Source organism: Letharia columbiana (genome assembly GCF_014066305.1).
Source record: "Letharia columbiana isolate WasteWater2 chromosome Unknown Sc0000001_s0, whole genome shotgun sequence".
Classification (NCBI taxonomy): Eukaryota; Fungi; Ascomycota; class Lecanoromycetes; order Lecanorales; family Parmeliaceae; genus Letharia; species Letharia columbiana.
The window spans coordinates 1,167,153-1,183,814 of record NW_023501037.1 but is presented as its reverse complement, the minus strand read 5'-3'; the positions used below and the strand labels follow the sequence as shown (position 1 = coordinate 1,183,814).

At 49.8% G+C, this 16,662-nt stretch overlaps 9 protein-coding genes across 9 annotated transcripts; 5 read left to right on the top strand and 4 right to left on the bottom strand.

Annotated features, from left to right (window-relative positions):
• Window positions 1-1,126: 1,126 nt before the first annotated feature.
• Window positions 1,127-2,162, top strand: HO173_000935 (uncharacterized protein; the record flags this gene model as incomplete). The annotated part of the gene is made up of 5 exons (XM_037302882.1): window positions 1,127-1,369; window positions 1,430-1,525; window positions 1,583-1,727; window positions 1,779-2,047; window positions 2,100-2,162. 5 exons carry the CDS (start codon window positions 1,127-1,129, stop codon window positions 2,160-2,162), a joined length of 816 nt encoding a protein of 271 aa, XP_037170389.1.
• Window positions 2,163-2,276: 114 nt separating this feature from the next.
• Window positions 2,277-3,156, top strand: HO173_000934 (uncharacterized protein; the record flags this gene model as incomplete). The annotated part of the gene is made up of 4 exons (XM_037302881.1): window positions 2,277-2,453; window positions 2,508-2,584; window positions 2,662-2,818; window positions 2,872-3,156. The coding sequence occupies 4 exons, from the start codon at window positions 2,277-2,279 to the stop codon at window positions 3,154-3,156; spliced, it is 696 nt and encodes a 231-aa protein (XP_037170388.1).
• Window positions 3,157-3,452: 296 nt separating this feature from the next.
• On the top strand, window positions 3,453-3,919 carry HO173_000933 (uncharacterized protein; the record flags this gene model as incomplete). The annotated part of the gene is made up of 2 exons (XM_037302880.1): window positions 3,453-3,845; window positions 3,896-3,919. The coding sequence occupies 2 exons, from the start codon at window positions 3,453-3,455 to the stop codon at window positions 3,917-3,919; spliced, it is 417 nt and encodes a 138-aa protein (XP_037170387.1).
• A 357-nt stretch (window positions 3,920-4,276) lies between these two features.
• On the top strand, window positions 4,277-5,586 carry HO173_000932 (uncharacterized protein; the record flags this gene model as incomplete). The annotated part of the gene is made up of 3 exons (XM_037302879.1): window positions 4,277-4,376; window positions 4,437-4,693; window positions 4,744-5,586. 3 exons carry the CDS (start codon window positions 4,277-4,279, stop codon window positions 5,584-5,586), a joined length of 1,200 nt encoding a protein of 399 aa, XP_037170386.1.
• A 1,411-nt stretch (window positions 5,587-6,997) lies between these two features.
• HO173_000931 (uncharacterized protein) lies at window positions 6,998-9,234 on the bottom strand (the record flags this gene model as incomplete). The annotated part of the gene is made up of 4 exons (XM_037302878.1): window positions 6,998-7,053; window positions 7,114-8,315; window positions 8,367-8,597; window positions 8,762-9,234. 4 exons carry the CDS (start codon window positions 9,232-9,234, stop codon window positions 6,998-7,000), a joined length of 1,962 nt encoding a protein of 653 aa, XP_037170385.1.
• Window positions 9,235-9,463: 229 nt separating this feature from the next.
• On the top strand, window positions 9,464-10,468 carry HO173_000930 (uncharacterized protein; the record flags this gene model as incomplete). The annotated part of the gene is made up of 7 exons (XM_037302877.1): window positions 9,464-9,512; window positions 9,565-9,590; window positions 9,637-9,662; window positions 9,713-9,751; window positions 9,804-10,061; window positions 10,118-10,393; window positions 10,456-10,468. The coding sequence occupies 7 exons, from the start codon at window positions 9,464-9,466 to the stop codon at window positions 10,466-10,468; spliced, it is 687 nt and encodes a 228-aa protein (XP_037170384.1).
• Window positions 10,469-11,309: 841 nt separating this feature from the next.
• On the bottom strand, window positions 11,310-12,682 carry HO173_000929 (uncharacterized protein; the record flags this gene model as incomplete). The annotated part of the gene is made up of 7 exons (XM_037302876.1): window positions 11,310-11,498; window positions 11,557-11,754; window positions 11,807-11,895; window positions 12,089-12,219; window positions 12,324-12,346; window positions 12,487-12,512; window positions 12,610-12,682. The coding sequence occupies 7 exons, from the start codon at window positions 12,680-12,682 to the stop codon at window positions 11,310-11,312; spliced, it is 729 nt and encodes a 242-aa protein (XP_037170383.1).
• Window positions 12,683-13,797: 1,115 nt separating this feature from the next.
• HO173_000928 (uncharacterized protein) lies at window positions 13,798-14,235 on the bottom strand (the record flags this gene model as incomplete). The annotated part of the gene is made up of 1 exon (XM_037302875.1): window positions 13,798-14,235. The coding sequence occupies one exon, from the start codon at window positions 14,233-14,235 to the stop codon at window positions 13,798-13,800; it is 438 nt and encodes a 145-aa protein (XP_037170382.1).
• A 911-nt stretch (window positions 14,236-15,146) lies between these two features.
• On the bottom strand, window positions 15,147-16,250 carry HO173_000927 (uncharacterized protein; the record flags this gene model as incomplete). The annotated part of the gene is made up of 1 exon (XM_037302874.1): window positions 15,147-16,250. The coding sequence occupies one exon, from the start codon at window positions 16,248-16,250 to the stop codon at window positions 15,147-15,149; it is 1,104 nt and encodes a 367-aa protein (XP_037170381.1).
• Window positions 16,251-16,662: the final 412 nt, after the last annotated feature.

Here is a 16,662-nt window from a genome sequence, read left to right as displayed (position 1 = left end):
CCTCAACTTTCCTGTTACCCCGTCTTTTACTAGCTAAAAACCGTCAACGGCTGGATGGCAATGTACGTTGACGCGCACGCAAATCAAAACTCCGTCAACAAGGCCTTCTACTACTCCTTATTTGGATAGCATTTGTCTTAGTAATATGCCTTGATGCTACAAGATCGAATTGCCATAACCTGATCCCTGCCCTTAGCTTGTGCTTGTTCCGGCGAGGCGGGCCTGTCAACCAGATTTCTCTGTCGGGCTTTTGCCTGCTACTGAGCTCGCTCTGTCGACGAGGATCCCCGTTAGGTGGCTGCTTCTATCGAACTCAATCTGACATGGACCGTTGTCCTGTTCCGGTAATGATACGACTGCTAATATGACAGCTGTCTGCACCAGGCTAGACCTGGGACTACCAGAGTGACAGAGTAACGGTAATTGTCATATTGCCAAGCGGTCAATGCTCTGCTCAACTCCCGTTCTACAACCACATCACTTTAGCGAGACAGCTCTAGATATCTCAATCTCATCAGACGGCTACCACGCTGATCTATCCGTTGTCCTAGATCCTGGCCCCTGATCTTGGTCCCAGCACGGGCTGCACTACGACTCAACCTAGCGTCCCCCCAGATTGAATTCACTCCGTGCTCATGGCGCCAGTATCATTGTCATTGATATCGTGCGCTTTGGACAAGGTTTAAATGGCGTCTAGATACCGCGAACAGGTGCTAATCCGCCGGCTCTGCAACTCCGGCCAATGAGAATTGTTCGAAGCTCGCTCCTGTCCCGCGATCTGGCTTGAGTTCGAATAGTCTTTGACTTGGCGTGAGCCACACGACCCAGATGCTGAAAGAGCATCGAAGAATATGGGACACAGAACCTTGCGGCGTCAAGCGGGTCCGTGATCGCCAGGGCTATGCCACCATGATTGGAAAATTAGCATCGAGACCTGCATACTACAAGGTAGCTTACTCTATGGTGTCTCCAGCGTCGGCAGCTCTACATATAAACCTTTTCTCCCAGCGTCATCACGTATTCCTCCGTTGCCCGCCAAGTGTTCGACCGCCTCTGATTTATCCAAATTAATTGAAATCCTTTGACAATCTTGTTCTCGTCGTATATTCTGTTGGGCTTTGCAATCATGACGCCAGTACATAAAATTGTCAACGGCGTTCACGGTGGTACTGGTGGTCTTGTCAACGGCAATGACGGTGGTACCAATGGTACTGTTAACGGCGTTCACAGCGGTGCTCATGGTTCTATTAACGGCATACACGGCGGTAATAGTGATCATGTCAATAGTCCTCAACATCCGGTTCAGGACAACGCAACTTTCATCACTGACCTAGATGGGGTCGATCAACCTCGGCTTGAGCCTATTGCTGTCATTGCTTTTTCTCTCAAGTTCCCGCAAGATGCCACCTCACCTGAAGTGTTCTAAAAGATGCTGATGGAAAAGAGATGCTCCATGACTGAGTGGCTCAAAGAAAGACTTAACCTGAATGCCTTCTATCATCCAGATAGTAGTAGACCGGATACGGTATTGTTATGCTCATCGCTCATGCCACATTACCATCTCTGATCTCTGCTTGACCAGATTCCTTCCAAAGGCGGTCATTTTCTGGAAGAGCCTCTTGGCAATTTCGATGCGCCGTTCTTTTCCATAACACCGACCGAAGCTGCAGCCATTGACCCACAGCATCGCCTGCTTCTTGAGACTGCCTACAGAGCCTTCGAGAATGGTGGGTGTTTTCCGATCTTTGAGCAATATGGGCTTTGCTAATTATCATCAGCAGGCATATCTATGGAGAAGGCGTCGAACTCAAAAACCTCGGTTTACACCGGTTGCTTGGCAGACGACTGCAGATTAGGAATTTTCAAAGATCCTGACATGCTTCCGATATACAGTGCCACCTGGATCGCGGTCGCCATGCTCGCTGCCCGGCTAAGTTGGTTCTTCAATCTCACCGGCCCATGTGTGAATTTGGATTCTGCCTGCTCCAGCAGCATGATGGCTCTTGACCTCCCATGTCAGGGATTACGCAACAGAGACTCAAATATGGTAGGTCAGCTCTTCGAGGGATCTGCTTTGCTTTGCTCATTTGCTGTTATAGGCCCTCGTTGGCGGCGGCAACCTACTCACTTCTCTCGAATTTCATAAATGCTGTCGAATATGAACTTCATTTCCCATGATAGTCGGAGCTTCAGCTTCGATTATCGAGGCAACGGCTATGGGAGAGGCGAAGGTTTTGGGGTTGTCGTTCTCAAGCGATTGACTGACGCGGTCAGAGATGGAGACACCATCCGCAGCCATTCGATCTACAGGATCAAACCAGGATGGCCGTACTCCAGGCATCACACAACCGAATCGTGATGCCCAGGAAGTTTTGATCAACGAAACGTACGCAAAGGCTGGGCTGGACATGCAGACTACAAGATACGTCGAAGCGCATGGTACCGGAACAGCAGTAAGACACCCGAAAACTGGCTGTATCCGGCTTGATGCTTACACCTGAATTTAGATTGGTGACCCAATTGAGGCCAGCGCAATCGGGCTGGCATTCAGAAAATATCCTAGCGCTGAAGAGCCAATGTACATGTACGTTTGTCATCTATGCTTCCGTGTCTCGGATGTTTAAGCAGACTTTGCCTAGGAAATCCAACTAATCTTTTCAGCGGTGCTATGAAATCCAACATAGGTCATCTTGAAGGTGCAAGTGGAGTCGCCGGTGTCATCAAGGCGATCCTGATTTTAGAAACCGGTGTTATTCCCCCTAATGTTAATATTGAACATCTGAACCCGGATATTGATGCGGATTATCTGAGGCTGAAGGTATGAGCCTCGACGCTGAATGTGCTTCATGTTTCGTTTTGATCGTCTTCTAGTTCCCTGTACACAGCACCCCTTGGCCATGCAGAGGACTTCGCAGAGCTTCAATATCTTCGTTCGGATTCGGGGGATCCAACAGTCATGCTATCAATGATGATGCGTACAGTTACTTACGTCTCAGCAATCTTGCTGGAAACCATTGGACAGTGCGTGGGCCTCCTACTCTTGAGTACTTGGAGCAGGGTCCGGAGCCTTCCAAGCTACTCTCACTTTCTGGAAACTTGTCCCAACAACCAGTGAATGGAGAAGGTGAGGCTATGAGGCCAAGATTACTAATTTGATCTACGACAGATGAAGGTGGCTTGGCACGTCTTGCAGATTCATATGATGCGCACATATCAGAGTTGACTTCGTCCTTGAGCCCCACGGAAGCAACAGCATTTCTTTCGAACTTGGCCTACACGCTAGCCAACGAGATCCAGCAGAGCGGTTACTGGGTTAAAAATTTGACCTCGCCAGTCATGTTCTCGGATGCATTAGCGCAAATGTGTTCTGAAAAGAACTCAGAGGCAAAATTGGAGACGATCGAACTTTAGTAGAAGTAAACAAACTTGTAGAGATTGGGCCACATAGCGCCATGCAAGGTCCCACCAAGGACATCTTGAGGGGAATCGACAAAGACGGTATCAGCTATGACTCGGTCATGGTCCGATCTGTCTCAGCATTGGATACTTTGCTTGACGCAGTTGATCGTTTAACCTGCTTTGGCTATCCAGTCGATATCTCTGAGGTCAACAAGTCAGGTATGAAACCTGCAATTCAGATGGTGCTGCCCAATCTTCCCGAATACCCTTTCGATCACTCACGAAGTTACTGGCACGACAGCAGATACAACAAAGATGGCTGGAGATTTCGCAACAACCTTCGCCTAGACCTACTTGGAACTCCTGTTTCAGATTGGAATCCTTTGGGCGCAAGATGGCGAAAGATCATTCGAATCTCTGAGACGCCATGGATCGAGGACCACAAGGTCTGGGAGTCTCCCCGTTCGAAAACATCTGAGCTGACTCTGTGAATCAGGTTAACGGCTCTGCTGCGTACTAGTACCCCACGGCAGGAATGCTGGTCATGGCTCTGGAAGCTTGTAAACAACCTGCCAAAGAGAAGCGGCGTGTAGCTGGATACACAATCAAAGATGCAACTTTCCACAACCCTCTGCCTATAGCGCCAGGTCCCAACGGAGTAGAAGTACAACTTTGCCTCCGAACCGAGGAAGATTGATTTAAGAAAGATTCTGTAACGTCAGACTTGCTATTGTACATCAACAACGACGGTCATTGGGACGAGAATTGTTTGATCAAAGAGAAGAAATTGCATGGTCCGCAACCATTGCGAGTCTTTGGAATCTCTGAAATTGAGACTGCTTTCCGTTCCTTCCAAAATGGAAGCAATTCTGGCAAAATGGTCATGGAAATGAGGAAGCATGACAAAGTCCCTGTTCGTATACACACCGTCTCCATACAGCTTGACGGGCTCTTGATTGATATGGTGACGTTAGACTGTAATTGAGACCAAATCCGATTATATTTCGATGAACACTCGTCATATCTAACTGCCGGAGGCCTGGGAGGTCTAGGTAGAAGCACTGCAAGGTGGCTGGTGAGCCGGGGCGCGAAGAATCTCATTCTGCTTTCTCGCTCAGGAGCTCAATCACATGCTGCAATTGGACTGATCGAAGAGCTCAAAGCTAAGGGTGCTCATGTGGAAGCACCACCGTGCGATGTAACCAAGGCGGACATGCTTGAGTCTACATTAGACAAACGTGCGGCGACCTTACCGCCCATCAAAGGTGTCATTCAGGGGTCTATGGTTTTGAATGTGTGTCGCTGTTTGCTCTTCAACATCATTCTGTGCTGACAATCCGGAAGGACGCCGTCCTTGAAACAATGACATCCGAAGACTGGACAACGAGCGTTGCGCCTAAAGTTCAAGGCTCTTGGAATCCCCATTCCCTCCTCCCTCAAGGCATGGACTTCTTCCTCTGCCTCTCATCGATCGCGGGCGTAGTGGGATCCGGTGGCCAGGCCAATTATGCCGCTGGCAATACATACATGGACAGTCTTGCCCATTATCGTGTAGCGCGGGGCGAGAAAGCAACGAGCCTAGACCTTGGCTGGATGGAATCCGAGGGTGCCGTAGCGGAGATTTTGTTTCTTTCCACAAGCATGGCCGCTGGAGGCTTGTTCATGCCTATTTCTCAAGCGGAGTTTTCCGCGTTGCTAGATCATTATTGCAACCCCAACTTGGACACCACGTCAGCATCAGCCACACAGGGGGTCATCGGTCTTGAGACACCGGCTACACTGCAAGTCAGGGGCCTGAAGGAACCTCACTGGATGCAGAGAAGGACCTTCCGGCATCTACACCAAACGGGCCTGGGCAAGCAAGATACCTCGTCTTTCGAACAGAGCGTCGACTACGCGGCTTCCCTCCGCGAAGCTTCCTCTGAACAGGACGCCGGGCAGGTCGTGAAAGACTGCCTTCTGCAGAAGCTATCCAGGTCGCTATCGATGCCTCGCGACGATATCGACACGTCAAAGCCCTTGCACGCATACGGCGTGGACTCGCTCCTGGCAGTGGAATTGCGCAACCACTTCGCCAAGGAGATGAGCGCGGACGGGGCAATCTTCGATCGCATGGGCGGCCCGAGCATTGACGTTGTGAGTTTGACGGTCACGAAGGAGAGCACTTTTTCCCGTTCGGCTTCTTGAAAGGAGCGTTTGAAATATTCTACGAGCGGTACGGCCGTGATACGTGCAATTAGTCGATTGGTGGAAGTCGTTTCTGCAATCCACGTCCTCTGCTGCTTGTCCTGTTTTCATAAGGTACAAGTAGCCAAGTTCTGTCCTTTGCACGAAACCAACCCCTCTTCACCCACGATATAGACGTTACTCCGATCATGGCCATCATACCCGCAAAGCAGATAGTATTCCGACGTCACGGCAGCCCGGTGTATTGCGAGGGGGTGTGTCTTCACCAGCACCGGCTGTTGGCTGAAAAAATATACGGGTTGCCAATTATAAAACGTGTACGATTCAATAATCGCCCGTCTTTCCCAAGCGAAAACGAAAAGGCTACGGAAGGTAGCGTTGGAAACGCCGAGAAGATGGAATGTCACTCTGACTGAGAAGGAAAGGCTCCGACTACCTACATGATTTCCGGGCCGGGCCGGGGTGGGGTTCATGAAGCCAAACCCCACCCGGCCTCCCGCTGCCGCGCGCTTACAGGTAAAGTAAGTACTTTAGTCCCTTGGCAATATCAAAATATCCAGCCCAATGAATGAATGAATTCTCCGAGAAGCCAAACTGACCCTTAGAAGCTGAAATACCATGCAAATCCAAAAGTCAAATCATGCAAATCGGTTCTTCTACTGATAGGAACTTTGACCCCGATCGTGGTCCCACTGATCGCACTTGCAATTTCGAAAACAACTCGCAACCGAATTGCCGATCCTACCAGCTCGCTAAGAGCCTTGTCGAGCTCGTCGCGCGTAGATCGAACACGGAGCAGTATACCTATAGTCGGGCTGGTGCTCGTTGATGAGAAGACGATTAATCCTGCTGGAAGCAGCTTTCGCTCCAGAATAGGGTCTTTTGGCCTGCAGTACCCTCTTTCTTACCCTGCGGAATCATTGACCCTACAATACTTTTCGATTATGCTACGATACCCTCCTGTTCTACGATGGGCTTTGCACCTCCCATACTCTCCCATGCTACGATGGTCTTCTACTTTGCAGTGTTTCTCTATCCTACGAAACCAGTTCATCGATGCGTTAATCTTCAAAACCGAAAAATTCGCATGGTTCTGTTGGTTCGATTCATCACTCTGACTGAAAAAGAAAGGCTCCGATTGTATGTTTCAGAGACGCTCTTCGCCATGCCCCTTCTTTCACGAGGCTACAGCTCAGGCTCAGACGGGTGAAGAGTGAAAGACTCCAAAGAGATCCTAGCTCTATCAGTATTAACGCACAGACTTCCGTAAGGCAGCTGCAAACGAGGTGTAAGTTCCGATAAAGTCACGCCCGCTAGTGGCTTGACATTACAGCGAGCTCCCTGCAGTAACGCTATCGTGTTATCAAATGACGATCCCGCCGTTCCAGTCCCTCGGATCTGAAGGTAGTCCTCATTTGGCCAGGAATGCTTGGAAAGCCTTAGAGTCAATTGTGATGTTACCGACGGCTATACCACATGGCCGTTAGCATGAACACTTTTTGAGATCCTGGGGCTCACTCCACATACATCTCAGCTTCTTTCTACCTTCTTTCTGATTCTCCAAGAGCTTCCTTCGCCGGCTCACATCAGCTGCGTGCAGCTTTGCCAAAACGTCCTTCCGGAAAGGCTTGATGGTCTCCCTGGCCACGATCCGTCTTCCGGCTGCTGCCTGTATGATCACCTCAAACATCTGGCGGTCCACGTTATTCTTGAACTTCTCGACCCACTGTCGTCCCAGTCTATCGGTCTGACTGATGTGAACAACGCGAGCGACAGCATCCACGGGCTTCGAGTTGACTAGCAGTTGGAGTTTGATGATATTGCTTTTACGCCACGCCGATTCCTCATAATCAAGACTGGCATAGCCCTTGGTAATACCTTTGAGCTTGCCAAAGAAATCGTCGACCAAGTGAGCAAGTGGAAGTTCGTATTTCAAAATGACTTGCGTTGTCGTAAAAAACGAAAGTTCCTTCTGCTCACCCCGGTTGCCTTCACAAAGCTCGATGACTTTGCCCAAATACTCTTCCGGGAGGGTCACAGTGACTAAGACGTAGGGTTCTTGAAGTTCAGCCACCCGAGCAGTATTGCTACTTGTGTCTGGGAAGTTGGCGGGATTGCGAATAATCTCCTCCTGTCCGTCAATCCAGATGACTTTGAATGGCACCGTTGGGGGTGTAATGATGATACTTGCGCCGTGTTCTTGCCGCAGCCTGTCCTCGAACACTGAGCAGTGGAGTGTTCCCAGAAATCCGAGTCGCCAACCAGCTCCTAGAGCTTCCGAATATTCCTTCTGTATGGTAACACTCCGATCGTTGAGAACGATTTGATTGATACTGTCCTCTAGATGTGAGTATTCGCTCTGATCTGTTGGGAAAGCAGCCACAAAAACCATTGCTTTTGGTTCTTCGAAGCCAGGTAAAGGAGATACCACCGAACCAACAGTGGTATACGTATCTCCGACTTTAGCTTCGGAACTCCGCTTCATCCCTGGATTGAAAAAGATATAGCCCAACTGGCCGGCCCGTAGCGTCGTTTGCGGGGTCTGTTCCCCGTAAATGATGCCGACTTCACCTACGATGTATTTCAAGCCGGTAACAAGGGAGACAACGTGGTCCCCTGGTTTGACCTGGCCATCGAAGAGTCTGACAAGTAGGACAACGCCCCTAAATGTAGAATACCACGAATCGATCAACAACATCCGTAGAGGCTTGAGGTGGTCGCCGGTGGGTCTGGAAGAATTAGTAAGACGTTGCTCCATGCAGTACTGACATTGGACTCACGCTGGGATTTGCTCAATGACAGCGGGAAGTATTTTTTCCACATGTAGGCCAGTCCTAGCGGAAACCAAGACCGCCTTTTCAGGATCAAGCTCAAACGTATCCCGGATCTGTTCTAGGGCTCGCTCAGGCTCGGCTGATTGAAGATCGATCTTATTGATGATAGGCACCAAATGCAGGCCTTGTGAGAATGCCAAGTAGAAATTTGCCACTGTCTGGGCTTGAACACCTTGACTAACAAGAGTTTTGGAGTCAGCCTTGCTCTCCATAGACAAGGTTGGGGTCATAAGACGGGTTCGACGAGCGCAATGAGGTCGCAACTCTTCTTGTTTGCGAAAAACCTCGCGACCCAACAAGCGACAAAACATAGTTGACAGCAGATCCCAAGATGTACATACCTGGCATCTACCAACAACAAAGCTCCCCCACAAGCAGCATATGACCTCGTCACCTCCGCCCGAAAATCGACGTGGCCAGGGGTGTCCACCAAATGAAGCAGATAGTCCTCTCCTTTGTAGTTGTACAGCATACTGCAAGTTTGCGCCTTCACCGTAATGCCGCGCTCGCGCTCAACGTCGAGCTTGTCCAGGAACTGCTTCTTCCCTCCCGGCTCGATGGTGCCCGTGAGCTCGAGCAGCCGGTCGCTGAGGGTGCTCTTGCCATGGTCGACATGGGCGACAATGCAGAAGTTTCGGAAGCGGTCCAGTGGTATCTCAGATATCCTCTTCTCCAGGGTACCGACGCTCCTTGATGACGAAGCATGGCGTAAAGGTGAAGAAGAGATGAATGGCAAAAAAGGGCGCTTCGATCCTACGAGAGAATGTCTGACAGCAGCTGGAGCCTTAATGATTGGCCGGAGGCATGGTCGCATGAGTTCACAATACTCGCGCTCTCAACCCACCTCGAGCAGCCTGGGACATTGCAGTTTGAAAGTTGATATTTCTGCCTCGTTTGGGAGGTCTCAAAAATCTTGAACCTGCGGAGCGGCTAGGCTTCCGCACTTTAGGCCCGAACAGGGTTACTCCATCAACCAAATTCAATAAACATCGAAACTCGATCTTCCATGACCATAAAGTGTCTGAGATCAACATTGAAACAGGATGTCTGCCGAGAAAGACAAATCGAAAGTGCACAAGCTGTCGTTGAAGGGTTCGATCCGAGCACTTCCTTTACCCTTTGCCAACGTTAACCGGTATACTAGGATCTTCGAAGCTCATTGCCGAATTTGTTAGTCAAGAATCTTGCTATATTGAACTATACTGATGCTGCACAGTTCGAGTACTCTATAAACACCATTCTGTAGGTAATGAGAACGTAATAAAGCTATTCAATCGTCTGATAAGATCTAGATTCCAGCGCGGAGTATATCCTGCAGAAGATTTCACGGCGTACGTGTTAAATTCACGTTTCGATGTATATGCTTCTGATTCATTGTTCTAGTGTCAAGAAGTATGGACTCAACATGCTTGTCACATCCGATGATCAAGTCAAAGCATACATCAAGAAGATCATGTCCCAGCTCAACAAATGGATGACAGGCGGCAAGATTTCCAAACTGGTGGTTGTAATTACTAGCAAGGAGACTGGCGAACACGTTGAGCGATGGCAGTTCGATGTCCAGATATTCAACAGGCCTTCTAAGAAGGCGGCTTCCAAGGACACGTCAAAGCCGCCTGACAAGGAGAATGCCGCGCCAATGCAAGCCACTCTTTCTGTTCCCGTTGTGCCATCCCTCTTCCTAACCTCGAAAACAGAGACACCCCTGAACCGCCGCCCCCGGAGAAGACGGAGAAGGAGATCCAGCTTGAGATCCAGTCGATCTTCCGCCAAATCACAGCCTCCGTGACCTTCCTTCCACAGCTTGATGCCGGCAATTGCACGTTCAATGTCTTGGTCTACGCAGATGCGGACTCAGAAGTCCCGATGGAATGGGGAGATAGCGACGCGAAGGAGATCGAAAATGGGGAGAAGGTGCAATTGAGAAGTTTCAGCACAAGCAATCATCGGGTTGACACGCTCGTTAGCTATAGGTGAGTAGTCATGCTGGGGCTTGGACCCGAGTTGGGAGAACATCGGGCTAATAGTGCAATAGGCTCGCAGATTAAAAGAATGGCGAGAGAATGGTGGGACCTTCGAGTTCTCTAGAGACCAGTTCTTCGGGTTTAAGCAAGTATTGATGAGAATTACTCTCAGACATGATGAAGATCAAGCAATATGAAATTGCCATCATCTCGGGGTAGGACCCCTAAACATGTGACTATTCCTACACATGATGAAGCTCAAGAAACATGAAAACGTCGCAATTGTATGGCAATATCCCCATGTATCCAGCCATACTCGCATAAGGTTGAATCTCGCAGTGCAGCATTATACTGGAACAGTGCCATAAGTTCATGCCGTTTGATCGAGTATCCAGCCTAGAACGAGAAGATACCCATGTCATATTCCCGCCACGTGTCTTCCTTTCCCGGGGATGCACCCCTCCCAAATCCGTGTATACGCTGTATGCCGAGTATAGGAGAGCATTCCCTGCTCGTATCCGCCATTACAGGAGGCTTTGTTTCTCTGACGCGACATGGTTAATATTGCAAAGCCAGTCTTTCCATTCATCTACGATCACGAGGAAGAACTGCGAGTATCTGCGGAAGATGTTTTTGAAAATCTTGACATTCAGAGCTAAAGTATGATACAGCATGAGTATGTCACAGGCATTTGACAGACCCCCTCAGACAGCAACGCCCCGCATTCACAAAGTGACCGCAAGCATGAAAAAGTTGTCCCCGATACCAAAAGCAAAGAAAAGCTTTCTCATATATCTTCCAGCCGAGTGGCCGCGTAGGTGTGATATGTAGCGCAGCGACTCGGATCACGTTAACTCCTCGCACGCACATCCCTTCCCGCCCTATTCGTAATGATTTCCGACGACGGAGAACACGGAAAATCAATCTATGCGGCTGTGGCGGGGGTTTCGGTTTTCTTGGGCGTTGACTTGGGCTTCTTGGGGGTTGCAGCCTTCTTGGCTTTGGGTGCGGGTTTCTTCTTTTGCACGGCGCCAGCTGTCTTCGCCGGTCCCTTTGTTATACGGCCAGAAGCTGTCTTGGCAGAGATCTTCGTCTCCTCGACGATGGCGGGGGCCTGGCTCAACTAGTTAGCGGTTGTCAAGGAAGTCTGATGATGGAGGACTATGACATACCATTGCAGGTGTTTTCTTCACACGCTTGGTCGACGTGTTAGCTTTCGCAGCTTTCGCCGTGGGCGCCGCCTTTGTCTTTGTGGCCTTGGTGGTGGACGCCTTCTTCGGCGCGGCTTTCGTAGCAGCAGTCTTCGTGTCGGTCTTCTTGGGTCTACCAGCTGTTTTGGTGCCTGCAGGTTTTGTTGCCTTGGTAGCCTTCTGCAAAGAGTTAACCAGGATTCTCTACGAAAGTCTGGGCCAACAGATGTACCTTGGCAGCCGGTTTCTTCTCTTTGGTGGAGGCGGCGGTAGGTTTTGCGACGGCCTCCTTCTTCGCTAGCTTCACAGTGCCGGATGGACCTGTGTGGTTGTTAGTAAAGCACATTCTGGACTGTGAACGATAGAAAGAACGGAAGATTTTGCAAGAGGGAAACGACGTTGTGGAAGGCGACGATGACGTGAAACAGCAGCCATCGTCGCAAAAAGCTAGAGACAACAGTATGGAAGATTGCAAGCTAGCACCTGAACGTTCTAAAACTATGCCAGGACGTACCCTTTGGTTGTGCGAAGTCTCCCTTTTCGACGCCTGATTTGATCGCCTTGTTAAATTGGGTATCGAAGACGGCGTCTGAGGATGCAAGGTTCTTGTGGTTGGCCTTGAGGTACTTCTTGAGTGAAGGACGACTGTGTGCGACAATTGAGTTAGCCAGATCCCCATCAAAGATAACGCGTGCGCAAAGGTAAACAAAGCGCGATTTTGTTGTTTTCTAGAGCAAAAAGTAGCTTACCTGCTGCCATTACGTTCCTTCAGCTGCAGGTGTAGAAGACGCGTCAGCTTTGTTTATTCTTATGCAGTAGCGGGGTGCGTTGTGGTGGGCATGTCTTGTGGTCGGGCGGTGCGAAGCATATGTCGAGCGGCAAGATCGAATGCGCCCGGTGGAGTAGACTCACAGCAAGGATAGCTTCCTTGATCATGTCTAAGAGAATGTGTCAGCAGAGGTACGCGACCAAGGTGCACCTATTGCCGAAGTGATGCGACAGCGTGGTGGGGTCAAGAATTGGAGTCGAGCATACCTTTGTAGGATGCATGTGGGGCGGCGGCGGCAGTCTTGGCGGGCTTCGCAGCAGTTGCTTTCTTTGGAGGCATTTTGGATGGTGGATATGGGTTTGAAGGCGCGTTGGTGAGCTTTCGAATGCTGTGATGGATGTCAAATTTGGAGGTGGTTGTTGAGTGGGAAAATTGAAGGGCGCAAGATCGTTCGAGTCTCTGCGAAAGAGATGCGGGGCCACCTCTCTTATAAACAAATGCGGATCACGGATCACGTCTTGGCGCAACATTTAGCGGCTAGCGCCCGATTAAAATCCAAAATGATTAGGATTTTGTCCTGTCTAAATTCTGGGCTTCATTGATATTAAATCCTCACAGTCCAACGATCCCGAATGTGAAACTGATAGGTAGAGCTGGCAAGTAGATACTTTGCTGACTGCTATCATATATTCTTTTGATCAGCATGGATTGGAGTGTGACTACTACATACAGTACTGTGAGAAGACACCAGGATCACATTATTCTCGCTTAAGTATTTGCAAATCCTGATTATTTGTTGGATCTCAGTCAATCTGTCGGACTGATTTCTAATATCCAATACCTGAGATTGAATTTGATCATGAGCAGTCACTCTCTAAGATACGATCAGAAGCAAATATAGACACAGTTGTGAGCCATGTCATAGAGCATCTCCCTTTTCACAAAGGTACAGGCAATCAGCTGAATTATCTTGTCCCGTTCTCGCTCATCACCAATTGTGAGCAAAGGTCTCGCGATCACCTCAAGCTTTTCTTACTACCACTTTCTGCATTTACTGTTCAAACCTCGTACTGATACGCATGGCATTGACTGTACATCTCCTATTTCTCGGCTGTTCATAAGATGGGCAATACCTGGTCACAACTCTTTCCTCTTGCTCCAATTCTTACCGGGAAGAATATCCCAGATCAAGTTGGCAAAATGTGCCATCTCGTTTGATTTTATTGCATTTTGTTGACATGAACACGAGGTCTTAATCATGACTGGCGCATCGAGCGGCATCGGCAGCGCGCTCGCGGAGATCCTTTATCTACACAACGCAAAAGTCTCCGTAGCAGCGCGCCGGAGGAAAAGCTGCCAAGCCATCTCAGAGATCAAATCGGAACCAAAGAAAAGCGCCAAAGCCATCAGAACAAACGCGGCCCGAATCCAAAGGAAAAGCCGCCAAAGCCATCTCAGCGATCAAATCGCATGTCCCCGAATCCAAAGGCTCGCTCATCTTCCTGCATCTCGACCTCTATGATCTCACAGCCATTAAAAGCACCGCCAAGGCCGTCCTCCGCGATAACGAGCGCCATGATGTTTTTATGGAACAATGCCGCGGTTCTTGATCCCGCCTCAAAGCAGCAAAACGAAGCAAGGTTTATGACTTGCAATTCGGAACCAACAACGTCGCGCCGTTCCTCCTCACCAAGTTGCTGTATCCAATCCTTGCCAAAACCGCAAAGACCGCGCCACCAGACAGCGTACGCGTTGTTTGGGTTATCGTCTGATGGCGCAGAATGTCTCTCCCCGAAAGGTGGTGCCGATCCGGATAACACGGACGTGGAAAGCGACAAAAGCGCCTGGTTCAAGATATGGCACCACAAAAGCCGGCAATACTTATTCTCCATGCCAGCGAGTCCGCCAAGCGACAGAGCGACGGCATCATCGGTCTAGTATGCATCCAGCACGGAAACGTCGACGCCACCGGCAATGGACGAAACGCCGACCTTTTCGTGCACAGAGTCTCCATCCCGGTGGGATCGGAACCGATTTGCAACGCCATGCGCCCCGGTATCAGCGGATGATACTCGTAAGGACTGCTAAATCGACGGTCCTCAGGATCAGTCTCACATCTTGGGTAACATCCCACGGGAAGTGGTGTATTTTTTATGAACCAATCTATGACGCCTACACCGAGCTCTCTTCAGAAGCGAATACTTCAAAGAATGGAGCATACATTAAGATCTTGCCCTAATCTTCTGTCTGGCTACGCTCTGCAAGGGGAGTGGGGATGCTTGCGTCCCCTTCGCACTGCTGACCTAATTTCTTACGATCAGTCGTACCCTGGGGCCGTTGTGGACATCCACTTCGTGAGGATCTGGCTTGTGCGCAGAGCACAGAAGAAGGAGGGGGTAGGGGGCACGCAGCCAAGTTTTGGGAATGGAGCGAGGAACAGGTTAAACCTTATGTGTGAGGGGTGGAAAGGGTCGTAATATACCGCCTTTGAGGATGAGTCATTTTCTTGGCCGGTCAGGAAATTAGCAAACAGGTCCTGGGAGTTGGAAAGCGAGAACTCGAATAGATTGGTCTGCACGCAATAGCCTTCCACAGAGCCTTAATGAGATATCTGAGAGCTGTTTAGCCTAGCTGTGCATGCATTTTCAAGCAACTGATCTTCGCACCACAGGTGGAATATCTATGCCGAAGCCGTGATGCAATTCTCATAACCCTTAACGCCTTGATGCGCCTCGCTTTCCTCGTGCTGGTATGCACTGTGAACGTGATGACACCTTAAAACGAAGCTTATGCCCTCCATGACTCAAGCAGTTCCCCGCGGCTTGGATTTTGCCTCCTTTTTCTCCTTCTTTTCAAGCTTTTGCTTCTTTTTCGTAGCCTCTCTCTTATCCTCGTTCTTCCTCTTCAGGCTAGCTACCTCTTCCTCTGTCTTCTGTACTGGCTTGAAAAATCCCTCCAGGCGTGCCTGCTGGGATGTCTTCAAATTCTTTGTCAGCTTCGTCGCGGCGCTCCGGACTCTATCTTCACTGAAGCCCTTCTCGGTCACTAGAAATTTAACGAGTCCTTCCACATCTGGAGCGTTCCATTTGAAGTCGCAGTCAGGATGATCAGCAGCGCGAACGTCGGGTGAGAAGAATAGATCTCGAGCGTCTTCGAATGGCCAGTCGTCCGGCAGTGTGAATTTCTTGCCTTTGGGATCATTCTTGATGAAGTCGACAACGTTTTCCAGAGTACCATGTTCGCGGATAAGATTGAGCGCGGTGGAGGGACCAACTTTGGGAACTGGATCGACGTAGTCACAGCCTAGAAGGATACAGAGGTCGACAAACTGCTTTCGGTCCATGGCGAGGCCCGCAAGGACACGATCAAGGTGAATCTCGAGGATGGGTTCTTTGCGTTGTTCGCTGAACGTCAAGTGACGCAGTAGGATTGGCGAGTCGAAGCAAAGAGTATCCATATCCTCCGATGCGGCGGCATAGACTTTGCCTGCTCTTGCTAGTACTGCGCATTGGGCTTCAGCCTCGGTCGGTGCAACAATGTATGGGACACCCATGAGTGTGAGAAGTCTCTTGCACTCATCGTTGTGTTCTCGAGTGACTCTGACAGTGCGCCGGGAGAACTTCTCGACTTCTTCTGCCGTTCCTGTCTCTTTGGCTTCTTCATGTGCCTCTGTAGCTTCCGTTTTCCTCGCAAACCGCTTGGCTAGTTCGCCCGACTTGAGCTTTGGTGGGGCGCCATCGAAGACGTAAAGTGGTTTGATGCCATTGTCAACGATGCGCAATGTACGATAGAACATGCCCATCAAATGTGAAGTCGTTTCGCCATTCTCGTTCATAAGTTGTTGGCCTTCTGAGCGTACCGCTATGAGGAAGCTGTAGATGCTCATCGAACTGCAACCATGTGTCATTTGGGGTCAAGAATGGAAGGGGGAGGATATCCTCATACGCATCCTGGCAGTGTTAGTATTTTCATGTCAGATGTGGCAAAGAGTGCGAACTTACAATGGCAACCTTTCTACCGAAGTGGTTTTTGATTTCGCCCTGCTTGATGGCATCTGGGGCGTGTTCGTGGATGATCGAGGCGAGCTCTGAAAAACGTTAACAAGGTTCTACACGCATGCACCATCTTCTAGTGATACTTACGTTTGATACCCATGTTGAGGGCTGTCTTGTAAAAGTATTGGACGAGGGCAAGAAAGATGATTCGGAGAGTGGAAGTGGAACACGGCTTCGCGTCCGGAAGTGACGTTCACGCGTTTTGGAGAAAGTTCAGTCGCATTCTGACGCCCGTCACATCTCGGTAGCACTCCACCTGCAATG